This window comes from Temnothorax americanus, unplaced genomic scaffold (genome assembly GCF_048541705.1).
Source record: "Temnothorax americanus isolate GAGA-0224 unplaced genomic scaffold, ASM4854170v1 Scaffold159, whole genome shotgun sequence".
Taxonomy (NCBI): Eukaryota; Metazoa; Arthropoda; class Insecta; order Hymenoptera; family Formicidae; genus Temnothorax; species Temnothorax americanus.
This window is the reverse complement of record NW_027509296.1, coordinates 116,241-140,000: the sequence shown is the minus strand read 5'-3', so window position 1 is coordinate 140,000 and position 23,760 is coordinate 116,241. Positions and strand designations below refer to the sequence as shown.

Below are 23,760 nucleotides of genomic sequence, written 5' to 3'. Positions count from 1 at the left end.
ATTGCCAGTATTTACAGTAATTTATTACTGTGTACTTTTAGTTCTTTTTTCTGTAAGGGAACTCGGCGAAAAAAATTGTAGACTTAATTTGTTTTTTTAATTTGCAGGGAAAAGTCCATATTTTACGATGGTTGCTATAATAATTACGAAAAAATGCATTCTACTCCGTAGCATGTGTCAAAGTATGCAATTTTTTGGAGACGTAACATGTCGTTATTTTTGAAAGAACGGCGGGAGAGAGGGGAGGCTAAATTCAAAATCTAACAATGGTTCCTTAAAGTACAAATCTTTCAGATATGACAATTTTTCGCAGAGTTATGCTTATTTGAAGTTGGGCAAATTTTTGACGTAAATTTTTGTTGCGATAATTTTGTTGCCCAGTGTACCTCCGCTGGTCCCGAAGAAGCCAATCTTAACGCAGCCGATCCGGGTACATCAGTCGAACCTGACGCAGCCGATCCGGATACATTCAGCCGAACCTGACGCAGCCGATCTGGATACATCAGCCGAACCTAATGCAGCTGAACAGGATAAAAATGAATTCGATTTCACGGATTCTTCTATGTCCCGTCGTGATGATATACGGAACTTGAGCACGATGCTTGAAAGTATTCGAGCATTTCCTAAAGCCGCTCCGAGGCAGACAACTCGTAAAGGACGAAAACGAAGAACGACCGCCGTCCTTACTAACTCGCCTCAAATGAAGAAATTGGCGACTGAGCAGGCGGAGTCGAAGCGGAAGAAAAATGAGAAATCTGCTATAAGGAAGAAAACGACAAAATCGACCATTATCACTACGCCGAGAAAGAGAAGCTGTCCCCAAAAAAATGCCACGCAATCAGAACCGCAGTGGCGACGTGCAGTGGGCGAAAAACGGAGTCAGAATCGCAGCTTCGACAAGCAGTGAGCGAAAAACGAAGTGAAGAAAATTAAATATTATGTGCTGCGTATGCTTGGACATGATAGAAAACAGAGCCGACGAAAAACAGTACATTTCGTGCAGGTTTAAGGCACACAACGAGGGCGTGCGGTCGTCAGACACTGTTTTTAAATGTTTTAACTGTTTCAATGATACTGAGAGCGAAAAAGAATTGATTTTTTTTATGAAATTATTATTTTTTTTACTAAAAAACATTGAATAAAGTGTATTCTATTATTTTTTATAATCGAAACTATGTATTTTTATTTAAAGTCCAGTCCGAGAATGAAGACACGACTCTGCCCCAGGGGTGTAACGACTCCGCCTTGAAATTTTCGATTTCTGCACCTTTGTCGTTTTTACTCTACCTTTTTCAAAAAAGGTAAAAAAAGTGTCAAGTACACGCAATGTATTTTGTAAATTTAAAAATCTAACCTAAGTGGTAGTTTTATATCTTTTTCACAAAATTATATTATCTAACTTAACTCAAGTGACATGTATTTAAAAAAAAAGATGTGAAATCTTTAAATTAAATTGCGCCAATTATAAAGAAAATATGTATATTGCTTTGAAAAATAATTGTTATGCAACTACTTTAAAGAAATAAAACCCAAGTGGTATCTTCGTATTCCTATTCAAGGGTCTTTCTATTCTAAACCCAAGTGATAATAGCTTCTTAATTCCCTTTAACAAATTTTTAATATTACAAAGAATCATTTTAATTACAAAAAATTAAAGAAGTAACAGTACAAAATAAAAATATTTAATTAAAACAAAATAAATAAATTTTTCTTGTAAAAAAACTTGGCGTTGCTAGACTTTGAAATTTAAACATTAAAATTAACATTAAAATTTAAACATTAGTACTAAGATTTTTGAATGAATAAAAAACAATAAACATAATTTAGGAAAGAATGCGACGAATAAAAAAGCAGCGCCAAGTTTTTTTACAAGAAAAATTTATTATAACAATTATTTTTCAAAGCAATATACATATTCTCTTTACAAAATTGGCGCAATTTAATTTAAAAATTTTACATCTTTTTTTGAAATACATGTCACTTGAGTTAAGTTAAGTAATATAATTTTGTGAAGAAGAAAATAGATTTCACATTTTTTTTTTGAAATACATGTCACTTGAGTTAAGTTAGGTAATATAATTTTGTGAAGAAGAAATTAAAGATTTTACATCTATTTTTTGAAATACATGACACTTGAGTTAAGTTAGATAATATAATTTTGTGAAAAAAATATAAAGCTACCACTTAGGTTAGATTTTTGAATTTACAAAATACATTGCGTGTACTTGGCACTTTTTTTTACCTTTTTTGAAAAAGGTAATTTTGTACTGATATCACTTATTTTGTAGTGTTAAGCAAGGTTCTGCAAAACATTTTTATTTTTTATTTTTTAATTATTTACAAAATTAGCAATAACAACAAATACATAAAAATTAATAATATTTAAGTAAAAGTAAATTATACATTTTTCACATAAATTGAAGAAACACTAAATTTATCTTTAAAAATAGGCAAAATTCGAGCAGCTGTAACTTTGTTAAAAATGAATAAAATTTAAATTTCAAGCTTAAAACCTTTACTTTCGAAAGGTTACTATTAATCGTCCAATTTTTATTATGTCTAGACATAATTTTAATTCAGCGAATTTTTATTATGTCATGACATAATTTTAATTCTGCCGCTAAGGAATTTTTAAGTCGATTCTTATAAATCAAGCTTGAATTCGATGTCTAGGTGTCCCAGGTTGCCGATAACGAGATCCACATAGTGCGTTCCATAGTTTTCGGTGTCCAGGTGTATTAATACCTTGAATTCAATGTCCACATGTTCCAGGTTGCCGATGACGGGTTCCAGATAGTGCGCTTCATAGTTTTCAGTGTGTCCAGGTGTAATAATACGTTGAACTCGATGTTTAAGTGTCCCACGTTGCCGATGACGAGGTCCACATAGTGCGCTCCGTAGTTTTCGGTGTCTACGTGTATTAATACCTTGAAATTGATGTCTAGGTGTCCCAGGTTGCTGATGACGAAGTCCAGATAGCGCGCTCCGTAGTTTTTGGTGTCTAAACGTAATAATACCTTGAATCTAATGTCTACGTGTCCCAGGTTGCCGATGACGAAGTTCGCATAGTGCGCTTCGTAATTTTTAGTGTCTAGATGTAGTAATAACTTTACTATACCTCGAATTCGAAATCTACGTGTCCTACATTCAAATTTAAAGTTATTACTACATCTAGACACCAAAAACTACAAAGCACACTATGTGAACCTCGTCATCGGCAACCTGGGACACGTAGACATTGAATTCAACGTACGATTACACCTGGACACCGGAAACTATGAAACGCACTATCTGGATCCCGTCATCGGCAACCTGGGACACGTGGACATCAAATTCAAGGTATTAATACACGTAGACACCAAAAACTACGGAGCGCACTATGTGAACCTCGTCATCGGCAACTTGGGACACGTAGACATCGAATTCAATGTATTATTACACCTGGACACCGAAAACTATGAAGCGCACTATCTGGACCTCGTCATCGGCAACCTAGACATCGAATTTAAGCTTGATTCATAAGAATCGACTTAAAAATTCCTTAGCGGCATTTTCTGCCAAGCGTAGAGAACCTTCTTTTCCGGCAGCGGTGGTAATACGATGTAAGGATACGAAATCTCTCCAGATAAACATGAAGCAATTGACTCAATATATATATATACCTAATTCACCTAAATAGAAATCTTCCTCCTGACCGTCTATCGACCTAATTTCGAAATACGCGCGCGATATCGAAACTGGCAATACCTGCGCCGCCAGCGTCGAAAAAGTGAAAGTGACATTTCTGATTATATATATGTCATTTAAGACGTCGCGGCGTTAGGAGTAGGGACCCTCTAGTAAGGGATGAGCAAACAGGTCAACTGGATGCGGATTGGTCGCCGCCATTCGAGGGTCACTTCCGTGTTTCAAAACGGGCGCGCTAAGCTTTTGGATCTGACTATGAATACCGGCTGCAGCTTTGACAGTTGACAGTCGCATTCAGCAGCGATCGGCCTTTATTTTATATTTTAGAGTATCCACAATTGCAATGCAACACCGAAGGAGACAAGGGACAGTGACAGAGTCAAGAACACAATTGCAATGCGAACGTGCACTGCTCGTAATTGCCGTAATAGTACCCGAAATGGTCATAAAATGTTTAATTTTCCACAATCTCCTTCCCGAAGAAAAAAGTGGATAGATAATGTTGGCTGTCCTCAACAAAAATATCTTGCATTATGCGATGTAAGTTTTAAGTATTATAATTTTAAAGCTATTTTTTATTTGTCTTTGTGAACCCTAATTGGTTATTTATTTATTTTAATATGTATTATACTAATGTATTTTTTTTTTCAAGGAACATTTTAGTGATGACATGTGGGAAGATGAAAAAATATTTGGAAAGAAACAAAAATTAAAACCAAATGCTGTACCAATAAAGGAATCGCGTATGGAAATATTACATGATGGTGAGTTGTTAATGTTGCATTATTTGTTAAACAATTATAGTAGATTATATCTTGACTACTTATAGACTTGACTGATTATATCTTGTCTGCTTTGCTAATTGTAAAGATAGGATTTTTAGTAGTACACAATATATTGGTAGCATGTTCGCTGAATATTAATTGGTTATATTGGAAATGCTTGGCCAATATTTCCCAATGTTAGCTCAAAAGGAGAGAACGTCTACTTTACAAATAGGGTGCAATGCAACTATGCATTAACTTATGTCAGGAGTAGTGTATGCTTTTTATTATTTTGTAGGTACTATATACAAATGCCAAAAATGCACTTTGTCAGCATTTAAAAAAAAAAAAAAAAACATTGTTAATTCAGAAAAGCCACCGGAAGACGATGTAGAAATTACAGATATAATACCTCCTAAAAGAATGAAGAAAAATGACGATTTGGTACCTGATTCACCTGATTGTGACAATCTCTCTCTCAATTCAGATATAACAATAATAGATGAATTAAAGAAAAGTTTAGAAAAAAATCAACAATTGGAAAGACAATTGAGGAAGAAAAATCGAATCATAAAAAAATGAAGACAACAAACAATACATATAGAAAAGAATTACAGTTAAAACTACGGCGCCTTGAAAAAGAAGTACGTAAAACGAATTCTCCTGCAGAAGTTACGTCTAAATTTTTTGATGATGACCAAGTAAAGTTTTTAACAAATAAAAATAAGAAAGTAGCCAAATGGTGTAACGCAATTTTATTAAAATTGTATAAATTAAAATTTGCATGTGGTACTTCGGGTTATTTAGAACTGTTAAAGCAGGGATATCCATTACCTTCTCTTCGAACGTTAACCAACAGATTGGAAAATTTAAAATTTAGAAGCGGTTTAACAGATGAAATTTTTGATTTTTTACGCATTAAAGTTTCACGATTTGAAGAAATAGACAAAGACTGTATGCTAGTATTAGATGAGATGAGTATTACGCCTGGAAATATATATGATAACTCTACAAAGGAAATGCTAGGTCAAGTAAGTTTACCTGATCATAGTGGCGAAGCTGATCAAGTATTAGTTTTTTTAATAGCAAGTTTAGCAAGCCGATGGAAGCAGATAGTCGCATACTATTTTACAAATAAGAAAACATGCGGAAGAACATATAAACCAATTATCATAGAAATTATTAAATAGTGCGAAGAGATAGGTTTACGAGTCCATTCTGTAACATCCGATATGGGCGCATCGAATCAAAGTATGTGAAATTCATTTAATATTTTAGTGAATAGATACTCCACTGTGAGTGGAGTCATGTACATCCTTGCGATAAAAATAGAAAATTATGGTTTTTTGGCAATACTTTACATGCCTTTAAAAATATTAAAAGTGGTTTTTTTTTACAAATGAAGTTTTCTGAATCCGAGCCGCGGCACGCGTATTTTCACATGCTAGCCCGTAGGCCACTACCATATCCGTATATTTCTCCGAAGTAAATCGCATTGTCGCTGTCTATTATATGCGAAGGTTTACGCGACTGCACAAGAAGTTGTTGTGTAGGCGATTCTAGCCAGAAACAATTGACTTTCGGCGACTGTAGACAAAAGAAAAACATACTCGGGAATCTCGGGATCAGTCGATAAGTGTTCGCGCGGTATTTGATAGCGACAATAAAATTTTCTTCTCAAGAATATAAAAATGTGATAGTTGCTTGCTAACTAGCGCAGAAAAATGCGTGTGCCGCAACTCGGATGTATGCAGAACGATTTCCCGGGCGTGTGCATCCAACACGTCGTACTATTTATCGTGTTGTGCAAAAATTGCGTGAGACAGGTTGTCTTGTGCATAATAGAAGAGACATACCGGTGCGTCATCGTGTTCGAGACGAAGAGAGAATACTCGACGCATTTTATGAACATCCGAACAACAGCGTGCGTCGTGCAGCATGCGAGTATCATCTCTTTCGGTACGAGGTGCATCGCATTTTACGAGAGAATGGGTTGCATCCGTACCACTACCAGCGGGTGCAACAGCTTTTAGCGCGAGATCTAGAACCACGGATATACTTTTGTGAAGGTATTGTCATTATCAATTTTTTATATTCGCGGTAATTTGAGTGTACAATAATTAGAAACTGTGGAAAAAAACATACGTAGGGTTCCTTGCGCAATGCCGACGGAATTTATCTTTCCCGGATAACATTCTGTGGGCCGACGAAGCGACGTTTATACCAAACGGCGTATTCAATTCCCGGAATTTCGTTTATTGGTCTGATGAAAACCCGCACGTCGTCCGTGAGGGCAATTTTCAATATCGCTGGTCCATAAACGTATGGGCGGGAGTAATCGGGAATCAAGTGGTAAGTAAAAGTAGAAAGGAAGCAATTTTCTCTTGTTGTTTAAGTGAAGAAACATTTTTATTCATTATTTCCAGATCGGTCCATATTTCCTCCTACCGCGTTTAACTGGCAATATTTATGCCAATTTTATTGAGAATGAATTGCCAGTTCTTCTAACGGATGTGCCCCTTTGCGTACGGGCGCAGCTAATTTTTCAGCACGACGGAGCTCCGGCTCATTTTAGTCGTCAAGTGCGCGAAATATTAGACGCGCGTTTTCCGAATAGGTGGATGGGTCGTGGTGGCCCAATCGCCTGGCCGGCACGGTCGCCAGATTTAAATGTATTAGACTTTTTTGTATGGGGTTATATAAAAAATCTAATCAAGCAGCGGCGTAATGGTGGAGAAAACGAGGTACGTGAAGCTATTGTTGCGGCCTTCGATACTATTACGCCGGACATGGTGCACCGTGCGACGCGCAATATTGTACGAAGGGCCGAACTCTGCATACGAGAGAGAGGACGGCATTTCGAACAATTTTTGCATCAAATAATGAGAGTGGATTAGGCCTACCGGGGAAACCACTATAAAAAAAACGCACCAAGCTATCTACCGCAAGGTGGTGTGGAAATGGTAGCGTATCATTTTCCTGCCATCGAAAAGGCAAGAGGCTAAGAGCCAGCGCACGTACATTGCCGTAGTATCTTACGCCTTACGTACAGAAATTACGTACGAGAATGTTGCGTTACGCGGCACGTACGCAGCAAAAAAATAATTTTTTTGTGTTACCAAAATTTAATTATTACTTAAATGTAAAATACACATACAACAACTATGTTATTATTTTCTTAAAATTTTCATATGTTACATTTATGTCAACGTGATAACTGATAACTTAACATTTTATGCGTATGTTATGTAGAAATTAAATATTATTTTGAGTTCTTTTAATACAATTATTTTTTAACAAATAGAACATCTTATGGTGCGTGCACCTGCGAGTAAAACTCTCAAGAGTAGCTCTCGAGATTGATTCTCGCAAATAGACATATTCCTGGAGAGTACCTAACGGAGAATGAATCGCAGCTCTCGGCGAGCGAACTTGTCAAGACCTATTTGCAAATCGACACGACGTTATTTTACTCTCGGAGATCAGCTCGCCAAGCTCAAACGCTGTTCGTATTTTGAAAGCTACATGTTGAGAGTAAAAATCAAGATGGCAAAAGTTTGTTCCTTTGATGACACAAAGGAATTTATTGAACAATGCAGAAATCATGAACTATTGTGGAAAACGTTACTTTATAACTACTGTGACAGAAAAAAAAATTTAAAATTTTTATATTCTGCGAATAAAGTGCAAAAAAAATTCATAATTTAAAGAATTAGATAAGAATATTTTTTATACATTTTCTAATTACTTGGTCAATAATTAGTTACACTTTAGTTTTACATAGTTTGCACGTTTTAGTTACAGTGTTGAAATTAAATACATTTTTACATCGCGAATTAAATACATTTAAAAAAAAAGGAAAATAAATATTTACATATAAAAATCTAATATCAAGGTATTTCGCAAACTAAAAACTAAATAATAATATTGCACTATGTATTCCACTTCACAACTTGTAAGTCTGTAGAAACTTTTAATTGTTGGGAGTTTTCAATTTTAAGCTCTCTAATTTAGAGCAGATCCGGCACCTGCAATCAATCCATTGTTTGACCCAGAAGGTCTTTTTGTTGCTATTTAACATCCTTTTCCTTTTTAAAATAATGATAGCCACTATAGCAGCCGCAAGTTTTTTCGTTTACGCGACATTATGATGTCACCACTCTCAGACATCAACTAAAAAAATACGTAAGTGGATACGGTTTTGAGAGAACTCTCCGAAAGAATACTCTCCGGATTCCCGCGAGATGCTTGCGAGAATACAATGTCAGAAATATTACTCTCAAATGGCAGTGTCAGAATAACATAATGTCTCGTAAACGAAGAGACTTGCGGCTACTATAGTGACTAGCATTATTTTAAAAAGAAAAAGGGTGTTAAATAACAACAAAAAAACCTTCTGGGTCAAGCAATGGATTGATCGCAGGTGTCGGATCTGCTCTAAATTAGAGAGCTTAAGATTGAAGATTCCCAACAATTAAAAGTTTTTACAGACTTACAAATTGTGATGTGAAATACATAGTGCGATATTATTATTTAGTTTTTAGTTTGCGAAATACCTTGATGTTAGATTTTTACATGTAAATATTAAATAATTTTTTTTTTTTTAATGTACTTAATTCGCGATGTAAAAATGTATTTAATTTCAACGCTGTAACTAAAACGTGCAAAGTGTGTAAAACTAAAGTGTAACTAATTATTGATTAAGTAATAAGAGAATGTATTAAAAATATTCTTATCTAATTTTTTAAATTATGGATTTTTCGCACTTTATTTGCAAAACATAAAAATTAAAAAAAATTTTATTTCTGTCACAATAGTATTCTACAATGGTTCATGATTTCCGCATTATTCAATAAGTTCCTTTGTGTCATCATGTAGCTCTCAAAATACGAACAGCGTTCGAGCTTGGCGAGCTGATCTTCGAGAGTAAAATAACGTCGTGTCGATTTGCGAGTAGGTCTTGAAAAATTCGCTCGCCGAGAGCTGCGATTCATTATCCGTTATTAGGTACTCTTTAGGAATATGTCTATTTAGGAATATGTCTATTTAGGTACTATTTAGGAATATGAATGGTGGACACGCACCATTAAAGTTATTCTAACATAAACAAAAGTTAAAGTAAAGCTTGTGGTAAACCTCGTAAACTTTGACATGCAAAATAATTAAATTTACTAAAATTAAATGTTTCTATTACACATAATTCAAGCTAAACTAATTAATATTATCTAAGGCGTAAGACGCTACGGCAATGCCTATGCAATACGTGTGCTACCTACTGTTACTACGTTTACGCGAGCGCGTTACTTCTGTAGTAACTTACGATAATTCACTCGTTTACGCGGAGTAAATTATTGTAAGTTACCACAAAATCCCGTTTACGCAAAGGAATTATCGTAAGTTTAGTATGGGCTGGCTCTAATACTTTTTCGCCGCAGTGTATAACATCTGTCGCTCGACATTCGCCGCGCCGCGCCGCGCCCCGCTCGCCGCTCGTCTCTCGACACCCACCGCTCGCCGCGCGCCGGGCATCGTGTCAGCCCAGCCAGCCGCCGAGGCCAACCTCTATCGCTCCTTGTGCGCTCATTCGCTCAGACGTTTTATTTAATAACTCGTTAATTATTGCGAATTTTGCAAAATGGTACGAGACTTTTTTTTCAGTTTGACCCAATCTACCCCCCCTATTCGGGTGGTTACTTTTATATTGAACACCCTGTATACCGCACAAAAACATTGAGCTAAACAATATTGAGTTAAATGGATTACATTATATAGCTGGATATATATATAGTAGGTAATATTAGTAAAAACTAAAAAACGTGTTATGATTGTCTAAAATATACAGGTTCTAAAACGCCAAAAATATTTCATTATTCAAAGCTAATTCGTATAAAAAAGAAAAGTAAAAAAGATACTTTATTTTTGTTGATAATACAACATTTACCCAAGCAGCATTTTTCGGTTAACTTTCCGACTAAGGACTACTTTTCTACTAATCACAACGTTGTAAGCGGTTCAAGAAAGTTATAAAATGTAACTTATAATTACTAACGTTTTTTGGACGTTGTCTAAACGTTAAAATTACGACGTGCTTTTTTTATCACTTTCCCAACGTCAAATTCGAAACAGTTTAAGTCCTATTACCCGACGTTAAGATATTTAACGTTCGCCTGACGTTATACTCTGCACTACACTTTTCGAGCGACTTCAATACGTAATTCCCAACGTAAACCAACGTTTTGTTATCAAACGTTGTAAAACGCTAACGTTGTGAAACGTCGCCTGTGGTCATTTCTGACTGACGTTAAGAAATCGCGAGAAATGGTAACAAATTCTGCCAAAAAAAATGTAGAGCAGATTACTGCTGCGTCAAGCGGGCATCGTCGACGGCAATTCGCGGCGTCGTGCGTGAGCTACGAGGACTATGCGACGAATGTTGACGATCCACGGCCGAACCGGTCCATCTCATCTCACGCGGTTATCGTCGCGTCGTCGGGAAATAACGCGCGCGCGCCGCGCGGTTCACAGCTCGAGAGCGCGTTCGCTCGGCTGCACGGCTGCCATAACCATGCTCTAGATCACCATATAGATGGTATTGCATAGGTCGGATTTGGTTAAGATATACGACTCATTCACAAATCTAGTATAGAATTTTCAACTAATTAATACTTTATCGATATGTTAAGTCAGTTTGGCGACCTTGTTAAGACTTTTAGTCAATATAGGTACAATTTTGCCTACAGTGGTATACTACTTAGTTTGGAAAAGTCGGAAAAAGTTAATTATTTTATACGAAAAGACAAATTTTAGTAGAATTTATTGCACCTTTTACTACGTAAAGTTTGATATAGTGTGGAACGCTGACTTCGCCATTTTCATTCCTCAAAGAGGAAGGCAAATAATCCGCCATTTTCCAGTATATTTAGATTTAAATTTTTTAACGCACTTTATTAACAATTTAAAGCATTTATATAATATCTGTTGTTAAAGTTTTGACAACATATTTATCTTAAAAGTAATTTTGATGAAAAAAAATTAAAATCTACATTTTGGAAAATTTTAGTTATTTATTAGAATATTTAGTAAATTGGAATATTTTAGAAAGGATTCGTCTAATTTTGACCTATCATTTCCACATTTATCAATAAAGTGGGTTTTGTTATACAATTTCAGTGCTGGGTTCGTGTATTTATGGCAAAATTACAATAATATCAAAGACTGCGCAAACTATATTTTTCCTATAAAGCCATTTTATTTGTACTAAATTGATAAGTACGTATTATGATACATTTATTACACCAATGCCGTCATATAGTTTGAATGGAAGCACGAAAACTACACCTAAAATGTACGTTGTGAAAAAATAACCTCAGGTCTAGCAGAGTGTACAAAATCAAAGTTTACATACCAACGTTAAAACTGGTGGAAAAAATGTAACCTCAATTTAACTTATATAAGTCGGATTCCAACGTTGGTACAACCTAAATTTGATTCCCCAAATTAGTGCAAAAGAGGGTTGAAACGACGTAGCAAAAACGTTGGATACCAACGTTAAGTGTGTTTATCTTAACGTCGGGCGGACGTCAAAATGCTGCTTGGGTAATTATTTCCTGTCTATGGAAAAAATATTTCGGGCTTACTGTAAGACAATCTGTTCTTCACATGCAAAATTAAATGTGAAACAATTCTTTGTTTTAAAATTTGAAGAGATTCCTTATTCTCTCTGTTCCGGATTGTCATAATTTAAAAAAGAAAATTATTAATAGATATACTACGTTTAGATTAAGAATTGCATCCCAGAATAAGAGTTCAAAGAGGAAGAATATTAGAAATAGTAAAACAATGGCTATGCATTCGAACGTGCAATAATATATATTAATTTATATATTAATTGTTTTATTTCAAACAGTTTATTTTGCTTCGTTTTTATTAATGTGAAGTATATTATATTAATGTATTGTATTGTGTCTGTTTAAAACAAATATATGTTTTGTTCTTTATTCCTTTATTCCTTTATTTGTAGTTATTGTTTTTTAAAGACCTTATTGCTGCGAACACAGTTTGAAACATCGCGCGGCGATTGCTTCTGACCCTTGAATGGCGGCGTATCCGGCGTGTTTGCTCATCCCTTACTAGAGGGTCCCTAGTTAGGAGGAAGGAGTATCTTAAAAATTTTTCACACACATTTAGACTTTGCGTCGCAATATCTCTGCTAGTAGGGCACGTAGCGGAATATTATAAGAAAAACCTCCCCCTAATTGGACCCCAAGTTATTGATCAAGCCTACTTAGAACTTGTTCGCTCCGCGTGTACTTGGCACGAGACACTACCGTGTCTCTTGATACCGGTTGAACAAAGCGACGTAAACCAAAAATGCCTGTATAAATTTTGCAGCAAAAGGTTCACTCTTTACAATGGTATATTATATTTCACTAAAATGATTTATTTTGTTGTTAAAAATTGGCCCCGAAAAAAGGGCCGACTTCACCCCGGTCTCCCCTGCTATATTTTTTTAAATAATTATAAATGAAACTATTAATCCTCCCTCTAATACTTCATCAATAATCAATAATGAAACTATTGAACCTTTCTCTAATATATCATCAATAATCAATACAGCAAGTACTTTAGATAAAATTGAAATCGATGCAAAAAAAAGAAATGAAAATAAAAAGTTAAAAAAATAAATTAAAAAATGCAAATCTATTTAACTCTTTTGCACAAAAAAACAAGGCATTAGATCTAGAGTACAAAGTTTCGAAAGTAAAATTTCGAATAATAAGTATAAAAATGCTTTAAAAGAGGTATTTAACGAGGATCAAATAAAAGCTTTATTAACAAAACTTCGAAGAACAAAATATTGGTTTAATAAAACTATTCAATGTGCACTTAAATTGAGGTTTACTTGTGGTACTAGTGGATACAAAGAACTTTTTTAACAAAAAATGCCATTTCCAAGTTTGCGCATTTTACAACGAAAGTTAGAAAATTTGAAATTTGAGAGTGGTATTTCAAGCGATATATTTGATTTTTTGCAATTAAAAGTTAGTCATTTTCAAAATGATATTGATAAAGAATGTAGACTTGTTTTTGATGAAATAAGCATAACACCAAAATGTTTATGATTCTTCAACAAAAACATTACTTGGAAATATAACGCTTCCACATGAAGAAGGTATAGCAACGCATGCTTTAACATTTATGCTGACGGGTACAGCTAGTCGATGGAAGCATGTTGTAGGATATTGTTTTACAGGGGACTTATTTAATGAAGAAACTGTAAAAGATATAATTTTTCAGATAATTTACGTATGGAAATCTTACCCAGATAAGGTATGGAAATCTTGTGGAATAAGTGTGGGACGTTACTCTGACGTTATAAATTGTACCCTCCATTCTTGTAATCCTTATAGGTTTTTATATTTTATTGCAGATGTACCACATCTCTTGAAAAATTTAAAAGAATCATTGCTTACAAATAAATTTTTTGTCTTGCCAGAGGAATTTGTTATTAAATACAAATTACCATCTAATATAGTTAAAGTTGAACATTTCAATGAATTAATTGAGTCTCAAAAAAACCTAGAATTTTTTCTAACACCTAGATTACGTTACGATGATATTAAATGTACTAATACTTACAATAAGATGCGTGTAAACAAAGCAAAAAATGTTTTCTCACTCCATGTCAGTAGTTCATTACAATTTTTAGCAAATGAAAATAATAAACAGGAATATCGTACCACCGCGTGGTTTGTTGAACAGATATCCAAGTGGTTCTCAATGATGACTTCTAGATCATGTTGTACAGCATTAGGTACAAAAAAACAAAGAAAAATACAATGCTAGCATTTCTTTTCTTCGTGAGATGATTGATTTTTTTACGAAAATAAAAATAGGCAAAAAAGAAATATTTAAACCTTGTAAAGGTACTCTAAGGTAGTATTCGGCGTTTAAATTTCCCGCGCTACAAGCGTTGCCACCGCGGCGCTCCGCGCATGCGCGCCTCGCGCCGTAAGACACCAGCGCCCCTAACATACTACACCAGCGCCCTAACACACAACCCCAGCGACGCCCTACGTGGCGATTGGCTGACCCCCTCCACGCGAGTCGGATGTGGCGTACTGACCGGTAGCGACGGTTACCGTATTTATTCAGGGTCCGTACTCTCCCGTACAATTCGTCGTCTAGCGTTTCAGTGCCATCTAATATGGGTCACTCGTAAAAATGGAACTACGTAGCCAAAATTCAATATGGCGTCAGTTGAATCAGTCACGTGAGCCGAGTGGCCGAGTCACGTAGGTCACGTCGTCACGTACATACGTAACGGGCAGCAACGGGCGAGCAATCACGAGCATCGCGACTGATCGCGACACGAGTTATTGTCGAATTTTCTTGTGTAATGTAAGTGTTCAAAATCAACGATCGGTCATCTTGTGCGGTATGGATGTGTACATAGATGTGTCTCGTGTATCATCCTGAAACGTTGAAACATTGCGTCAGCCTCTCGCTTTGGTCTTTTACGCATTCCACTTCCACATTCCAAAAGAACGGAGAATATTGGTAAGTTAGTTATCATAATTCAAAAATAAGTAAATCCAGCGGAATCGGCACAAATTAATGTCATTGTTGTCGTTCTATTTTTTAGAGTCGACGACTGGCGTTTCCTCCGTCTATCTTCTACGGACGTACCTCGTGTGTCGTCTTTGAACGTTGCTGAAACGTTGCGTCAGCCTCTCGCTTTGGCCTTTTGCGCTGTGACGTGACATTTGTCACGTCCTCCGCCCAGACGGTAGCTCGGCCGGGGGAAAGGTCAGGGATGGCGCCTCGACTCGAGTCGAGAAAGGGCTACTTGCGTTAACTAACCTTTTTACGCTAAGTTTCGTAGGGATGACAGGTGGTGCTGGAGCATGGAATCGCTGACCGAATGTAACGACAATAGTCGCGACGAGGGCAGAACGGGCGCTCGGAGGACGTACGGCAGAGTGGTCGGACCAACGGGCGGGCTACCGGGACCTGACGCTGGGGAAGCGCCAGGAATGTCTCGCACAGCGTAACACGGCCCCGCCGCAGCATAAACACGGGTGCACTACCGCGACTGCAGCGCGGGTGGACGACCCGCACACTTCACCCGACGGCGCCCCGAGGGCCGAGCGGCGCCGCCACGGCTTGGCCAGCCGGGCGGGAAACCGCGAGGGGCTCGCGCACAACCAGCAGCCAAATCAAACGGGCCGCGGGAAAATGGCGGAAATCGTCTGCAACGTCGCGAACAGGGCGACACACACACGACCAATCGGCGGGGCGGAAGAATCGCGAGTTTGAGGGCGCAAGTGCGGGTGCCCAGCGTAGTCCCGCCGAACCGACCACTCCTCACTGTCGATTGGGGCTAACGAAGAGCCACCCCTGGACGAGCACCCCGACGCCGCCGAGCAGCAGCGAGCAGCCAGACTTGTAAGATCTCCACTCCGGTGCTACCAAGTAATTGTGGGCTCGATCTCGGTCGTGTATATCGAATAGATTACCGTGTGAATCGGCCTGATTACGTGTCGTATTTAGGTACCGGCTCCCGCCGTCGTGGGTGCCGGGAAGATTATCGCGGCTGTTTGTCGGGATCGCAGGCCCATGGCCGGCCAAGATCGTAGCCAGAAACATTTCTGAAAGCCCTACTCGAAAGCTCGCGTACGATCGGCAGTCAATTCGTGGCTATCACTGTGCGTGTTTTGTGAATCGTGGACGGCGGCGTGCCGCGGGCGATACGCTCCGGTGCCTATTGTGTTTAAAGTAGCGTATTCGGGTATATTGTTGCGTGTCGTGTACGGAAGTCCCGTGTGCGTGTCGGGAGGGACCGTACCGGGCACCTTGTGGTGCATCGCGAGCTTCGCGGATATTTTACGTCGCGTGCGCAGGCAAATATCGTCGCGCCTGCTCGAGGAAGAATCTCGCGAGCGCGCCATTGCGTGGCGTTGCGTATATTGTGTCGTGTGTGTGCGAATCGTTGATGTCGGGTTTGTGAGAATTGTTATGTCGGGTGAATAATAATCGTTCATGTCGTGCGTATAAGAATCGCCGTGCGTTCGGAATTGAGGGATCGAGGCGGGGGCGGATTGGCGTCACCGCGTGGTCGCGCCTATCTAAATCGAGATTGAGGGGCTCGCTTGAGAGCCTCGTTCGCGTAGGGAGTCTCGCGGGCGTGAACATCACTGGCTCCGCGGATTACCCGAATTTCTGCGAGGAGACGCGCTTCTCTGGTACCGTAACAACCGCAACGGATGGTTCGATTGGTACGACTTTATCGCGGACTTTAAGGAAACATTCTTACCGCGCCGGTACCGCTTACAGCTTGTTAACGAGATCCGCGACCGTACGCAAAGGGACGGGAAGGCCTACATGAAATACGCGACACACCTACTCACGCTCATGCGACGAGCGGGGGGATACTCCTCCGAGGAGCAAGTCGAGCAATTATATGAAAATTTGCACCCCGACTACCAGAGCCGCATCTGGCGGGGCGACGTCAATAACCCTCGCGACCTCCAGCAGCGAGCCAGCGAATACGAGAGGCTTCAGCAAAATCAAAAGAAACGCGCCCCCGCGAAAACCAATACCGCCGAAACGCCAATCGCCGCCGCCGCGTACAACTGACGGGAATGCTGCTGGAGGTGCAAACAACGGAGACACACACGATTCGATTGCCGTCGACCCGCACAAAAGTTCTGTTCCCAGTGCGGCAAGGATGGGGTACTCACCAAGGACTGCTATCCCCCGCCGGGAAACGCCGCCGGGACCGCGGAAGCCCCGGCCGCTCCCCGGTCCTCGACGTAAAATTTTTTCCGCGGCCGCACCTCGACATCCAGGTAAACTGCTCGATACGGGATCCGAAATCTCATTTGTAAACGAGAACACCGCGCGACTCGCGCAAAACCTAGGCTTCACGATCATCCCCGACGAAGAAGAGGTACAACTAGCCAACGGCCACCGCATCCTTTTTATAATTAAGTTTTTCTGTCACTTTCACACATTTCGTATTTGTTTATAAAGAAAATGTGTGAAACAGCGATCTTAAATTATTCAACAATTATCCATTTTGTTCAATTAAAAATTGCATATGAAATAATTAAACGATTTGAATCCTTTACACTATTTATTATTTCGTATGCAATCCTCACAGGCTTTGGATGTAAACATTGGATGTAAAGTAGTACTACGTTTATGCGAGCGTTACTTCTATAATAACTTATGATAATGCACTCGTTTACGCGGAGTAAATTATCATAAGTTACTACAAAATCCCGTTTACGCAAAAAAAAATTTTGTTTAGTAGTAGTAGTATAGGCCAATAATATTATTGTATTATAATTTTATTACACGCAAAGTTGTATAACAACAATAAAAACATTTATAAAACGTAAATAATAACTTTTTTACTCATTTCAATATCCTATATTTATATATTATATTTTTTTAAAATAATTTAATTTTTTATTTTAATAATAAATGTAAGGGCCAGTTTTTCACCATCTCCGATTAACGTAATCCTTCGAAACTCATTCTTTGTCTCTTTCTTTGGCCCTATAAATACTAAAACGTTGCGCATTTTTACCGACGGATTGCGCCATTTTGCTACGTAGTTCCATTTTCACGAGTAAGCCAAAATAGATGGCGTTGAAACGCTAGACGACAAACTAGTACGGAAAAGTCCGTACCCTGTATTCATTCGTGTTTCGGCGTTCGCTCGAAGCAGTCGCGTGCGGTCGCCGCAGATCTTTTGTACCCGAGTGCGTAATAAAGAGAGTCATAGCAACGAGGAGTACCCTTTACTTCGCCTTCATATTCCCCATCTTTATACACCGGTCTTGCTACTGCCCGTTAGATCCCTAACCTGCGGCCTAGCCGGCCATCTCTTACAGTTCAGAAATGGGATAGATCTCCTCGATCGTCGCGTTCTTGAGCATTCGGTTTCACCCTTCGGTTCCGAGACGGTTCCGCGGGAATAAAACGCGTTACATTCGTGCGCGATAATTTACCTTTCGCCGTTGATAAGTGCCAAGCGAGTTTCGCCGTTGCCACGTGCTGAGTGGAATTCTCGCCGTCGCGGAAGCTGTGCGGAAGTTTCTCGAGCGACTCTTGCCGATACACGCGGTACGGGAGGGCGTTCTCGAACATTCTCGAACATGCTCGCCGTCGCCGAGGGCTGTGTGAGAAATCGTTTTCGATCATTCTCGCCGTTGCAAGAGTTGTGCGGGAAACTGATCCCGAACATTCTCGCCGTTGCCAGAAGCTGTGCGGAAGTTCAATCATTCTCGCCGTTGCTGAGAGCTGTGCGGAAAATCACGCAAACATTTCTCGCCGTTGCTGAGTGCCGAGCGGAAATTATTCGCGGACATTACACCGCGGTCACCAAGTGCCGTGCGCATTTTTCGAACATTCGAGAGCATATCGTCGCGTCGTACGACAACTCGTCCTGCCGTTGCTAACGCTGTGCGGAATTCGAACATCAAGTTACATATCGCTGACAGCAGTGCCGGTCAGAAGTGCAAATACATTCGGTCCGAGAAAATTCATTCTCGAACTTTCACGATTCGAGTGCGTGAGAAGTGCGCGCCATTTTCGCCGTTCCCGCGTTCTACGCCTCGTATAGCCGCCATCTTGGTACACGAGCGCATGACCGGTACGGACAAGTTTAAACAAGCTTTGACGCAGTGCGTTCGAGTTCGAGCAAGTTCGACTGTTCGATAGAAGACTCAAGATGTACACGCGCGAGCGGTTAGAGAAACTCACACTGCCGCAAATACAAGAAGAACTACGCGGACAAGTATTTCAAACTGTGCCCGACAATCACAATCGGTGCATGGATTTACTTATCGATTTAGAGGAAAGAAGAATTCGTAATATATTAGCTTCTGTGGAAATACAGCAAGCCTTCGGTTCTTCAACACCGGCGGATCACACATCGACACCACCGTTTCTGGGTTTCACGCGAGAGGAACAAACAAATCCTCCGGTAACTCTCCAGCCAAATTCGAGCAGAGATACAGTCGTTGCTCAGCTATGCGATTTGGTCGCGACGCAAATGAGGACACAACAGGAGCGAGACAGACTACATCAGGAAAGTGTAGATCGATTACTCTCTTGTATAGAGAATGACCGTCGGCGAGGCCCAGCAAATGAGACGCCTCAAAGTTTCAACTCGCAAATGTCTGAATTCTTGACATTGTCGACGAACGCATCAAAGTTCTTGACATCACAAATTCCTCCGTTCAGCGGATCCGAACAAGAAAATGTTGAAATATGGATTCGTAAAATCGAAGGCATCGCCAACGCTCATAATTTGCCAGCGGTTGCTATGTTAACAGCAGCCTCATCCAAATTACAGAAGACAGCACGCAGATGGCTTGATTTGAGTCCTGAGACAGTAAGTCATTCGTGGACGGACTTTAAATCTGCTTTCATGAAACGCTTCAAAAGAAGAATACTTTTCGTGGATGTTATGGAAAAAGCCAACGCCCGAAGATGGCTACAATACAAGGAAAGTTTCTAGGAATACGCCATGGAGAAGATAGCAATCCTGCAGTGCTTGAACTTAAACGACGACAGTGTTATTCATTGTCAGATAGCGGGTATAACGGACTCAGCCGCTAAACACACAGCAGCGGCTATTCAAGCAAATTCACTCGACGATTTTCTCGAGATAATGCACCACGTTACGACCACATGTCGCAACACGCATAAGAAATCGCCAACATTTAAATTTAAGTTTGAGAAGCCCGATAAATCAAAATCGGACAAGTCTCAAAGTGATGACTCATCGACCAAGGATCTTCAAGCGAAAACCAAGGAAAGCTCGTCAAAAGCATTTTGCACATATTGTCGTCTAAAAGGACACCTCAAGAAAGAGTGCCGTAAGCTGAAAAGGAACGAGTCAGTTCCGAAACCTCAGCAGCCGAGCCCTACAGTTGCTGCAATTGCTGACGTCCCGTCGACAGAAGCCGACTCTACTCCCGATTGTATAGCGTTTGTAAAAGAAAATAAGAAAATTGTCACGAAAAATAATCGACTTGAGGTAACAAAGATTAATGATAAGCTAGGTAATTTAGTTCCGTTGTTAGATACGGGTAGCCCAATCTCGTTTATCACTTTTCCTGTGTTTAAAAATTTTTTTTCAGACAATTTGGTTTTAAATTCAGTCACTTTGTATAAAGCAATAAACGATATACCTATTAATATTAAAGGTAGTATAAATTCTACTGTTGAACTCAAAGAGTTGCCAGATTTCTTAGGTTCCATTAAATTACACGTATTGAAAGATAAACCGTTAAACGTAGATATCGTTATAGGTTGCGACTTTTTAGAAAAACATAAAATTGTTGTAACGATCGATCCTTCGTGCGAAGAAAACGAAGAAAGAGTTAAACTATTTTTCGAAATTGCATTCGTGCAAGTAATAGAAAATAACATTAAAGAAAACAAACCGGTTTTAGAAGACGTTAAGATTGATTTTAGTGATTCTGTAAAAAAAGAAATTATTAAATCTTATTCAAGAAGTCGAAAACACAGATGTTCCCTTAGTGGAAGACAATTATTTTGTTCGGGTCAAATTGAAAGACGATTTCGTTTACGCTTTTGCGCCACGACGTTTAGCCTGGTCAAAGCGCGAGCAAATTCGGAAAATTGTAGAAAATTTTCTTGAAAGAGGTATCATCCAAGAAAGCGAATCTCCCTACTGCGCTAGAATTGTTCCGGTTAAAAAAAAAGATGGTTCGATTCGTTTATGCATTGATTTAAGATCTTTAAATGAAAAAGTTCTTAGAGAACATTCTCCTTTTCCAGTGATTGAGGATCATTTATCTAGATTACACGGTAAAAAAGTTTTCACGGTGTTATAGATTTAAAAGACAGCTTTTATCTAATATCAGTTCATCCGGATTCAACCAAATATTTTGCGTTTGCCACGCCAGATGGTCAATACGAGTTTGTAAAATTACCTTTCGGATATTGTAAAGCTCCGAGAAAATTTCAAAAAAGAGTGATTAAATTGTTAAAGAAATGGATTTTGTTAGGAGTAGTCTTTGTATATATAGACGATACTTATTGCTACAGGTTCAGTAGAAGAAAATTTTAAAGTTTTAAAAGAGATTTTATTAGTTCTCAAAAGCTACCAATTCATTTTAAATTGGAATAAATGTAAATTTTTCAAAAAATCTATTGAATACTTGGGATACATAGTCTCGGAAAAAGGCATCGAGCTAAGTCCTCAACACATACAAAAAGTCAAAGATTTTTTTATTTCTCATAAAAGAGAACAAGTTCAAGAATTTATTGATCTTACCAGCTATTTTAGAAAATTCATTGAAAATTATGCATCTATTGCTAAACCTTTGCACAATTTGCTTAGAAAAGATACAATTTTTAAATTTGACGAGAATTGTCTTATTGCCTTTAACACGTTGAAAGAGAACCTTATTTCACCTCCAGTTTTGAAAATCTACAATTCAAATTTACCTACACAATTGCATACCGATGCTAGCATCATCGCTATAGCAGGAATCTTATTACAGGAACATGATAAAAAATTTGCCTCAGTCAAATATTTCAGTAGAGCAACTAATAAAGCAGAAGCTAACTACCATAGTTTCGAATTAGAAACACTTGCTATTGTTGAATCAGTCGAAAAATTTAAAATCTATTTAACAGGCATTCATTTCACAATTGTTACTGATTGCAATGCGTTAGTTTACACAATGAAAAAGTCTCAACTCAATCTACGTATTGCACGTTGGACTTTAAGATTACAAGATTACGATTACACTATTATTCATCGAAAAGGTAAAAAAAATGCAACATGTAGATGCCTTAAGCAGAATAGTAGCCCATGTAGAGCCCATCTCATTATCAAAAGAGTTAACATTCAGACAATTACAAGATGTCAAGATAAATCTCTTTTCATTGTTCCTGATGCTATGATATCAAACATAATTAAAATTTATCACGATAATATGTCACATTGCGGTTTTGATAAAACGATTCAGGGAATTTTGTCTCAATATTGGTTTCCGTCTATTCGTAAAAGGGTTCAAAATTATATTGAGAATTGTTTACAATGTATTATTTCAAACGTTTCGTCAAACGCTAGAGAAGGAGAAATGCAAATTACAAATACCCCTACTCAACCAATGCAGATCGTTCATATCGATCATTGCGGTCCCTTTACAACTTTTTAAGAAGGTTTTAAACATACTTTTGTCATTGTAGACGCTTTCTCTAGATACACTTGGTTAAGCGCTACCAAAACTACGAGTTCCAAAGAAATGATTAAACATTTAATTAGTATTTTCGATACCGTAGGTTACCCACGATCTATTGTTTCAGATAGAGATACCGCTTTCACCTCACGTGAATTTAGCGACTTTATAAAAGATAAAAATATTTCTCACCGTTTAGTCGCTGTTGCGCAGCCACAAGCGAATGGTTTAGTAGAACAAATAAATAGATTTGTTAAGTCATCATTGACGAAAATAGATAAAGAATTATTAGAGTGGAGCGATAATTTATCAGCGGTTCAATACACCATAAATAATACCTATCACTCGTCGCTAAAAGCAACACCGTCTAAAATATTGTTAGGTTACGAATTAAATCAACATCCCGACACTAAGTTCATAAATTTTCTTAAGAATTTGTCAGATTACGATCTCAATTATATTGCCGAGCGGGATAAAAGTCGTGAATTAGCGATACAAGCCATCGATGATATTAAAAGTTATAATAAAATGTATTATGACGAAAAACACAAAAAACCAACAAAGTACAAACAGGGCGATTACGTGTTCATTAAAAATAGGCTAAAACCAGGCGATGAGAAAAAAATTATGCCTTCGTATAGAGGTCCATATTTAGTTGCCAAAGCGCTTAATAAAAATAGACACGTCATTACTGATATACCAGGTTATGCTTATACACAAAAACCGTATAATTCTATATTGTCTCCAGATAGAATGAAAAAATAGCTACCAGTCCCAGAGCCAAGAAATAATATTGAAAGTGATTATGAAGACAGTAATTGTGTTTGAGATCGCAACAATTAGCATCGCAACGAAGTCGCGTTCGGCTGCATGTCAGTACATGCAAGCTTGCAGTAAATTAATATTCGCGTAAAATGTCGCATAAGAGTTGTCACGGGAATATTCGGTATAGCATGGATCTTTCGGGATTAGCATTCTAGAAATTTTAACATTGTTATCGATAATAACGTCAAACAACAACGCTAGAACAAAGGAACGATCCATGTTATACACAAAGCACGCGAAAACAGGTG

The 23,760-nt window shown here is 38.4% G+C and overlaps 1 protein-coding gene across 4 annotated transcripts in view; it reads right to left on the bottom strand.

Moving 5' to 3' along the window:
- LOC143895423 (intraflagellar transport protein 80 homolog) overlaps positions 1-23,760 on the bottom strand; it is a 148,146-nt gene that overhangs the window by 40,576 nt on the left and 83,810 nt on the right. The window contains exon 6 of one of the 4 annotated variants that reach the window (XM_077402490.1): positions 6,308-6,492. The exons of the other annotated variants lie outside the window; for them this stretch is intronic. Coding sequence (XP_077258616.1) covers positions 6,459-6,492 — 34 coding nt within the window. The 3' untranslated portion in view covers positions 6,308-6,458. The remainder of the gene's footprint in view (positions 1-6,307; positions 6,493-23,760) is intronic. 4 annotated transcript variants of the gene reach the window in all.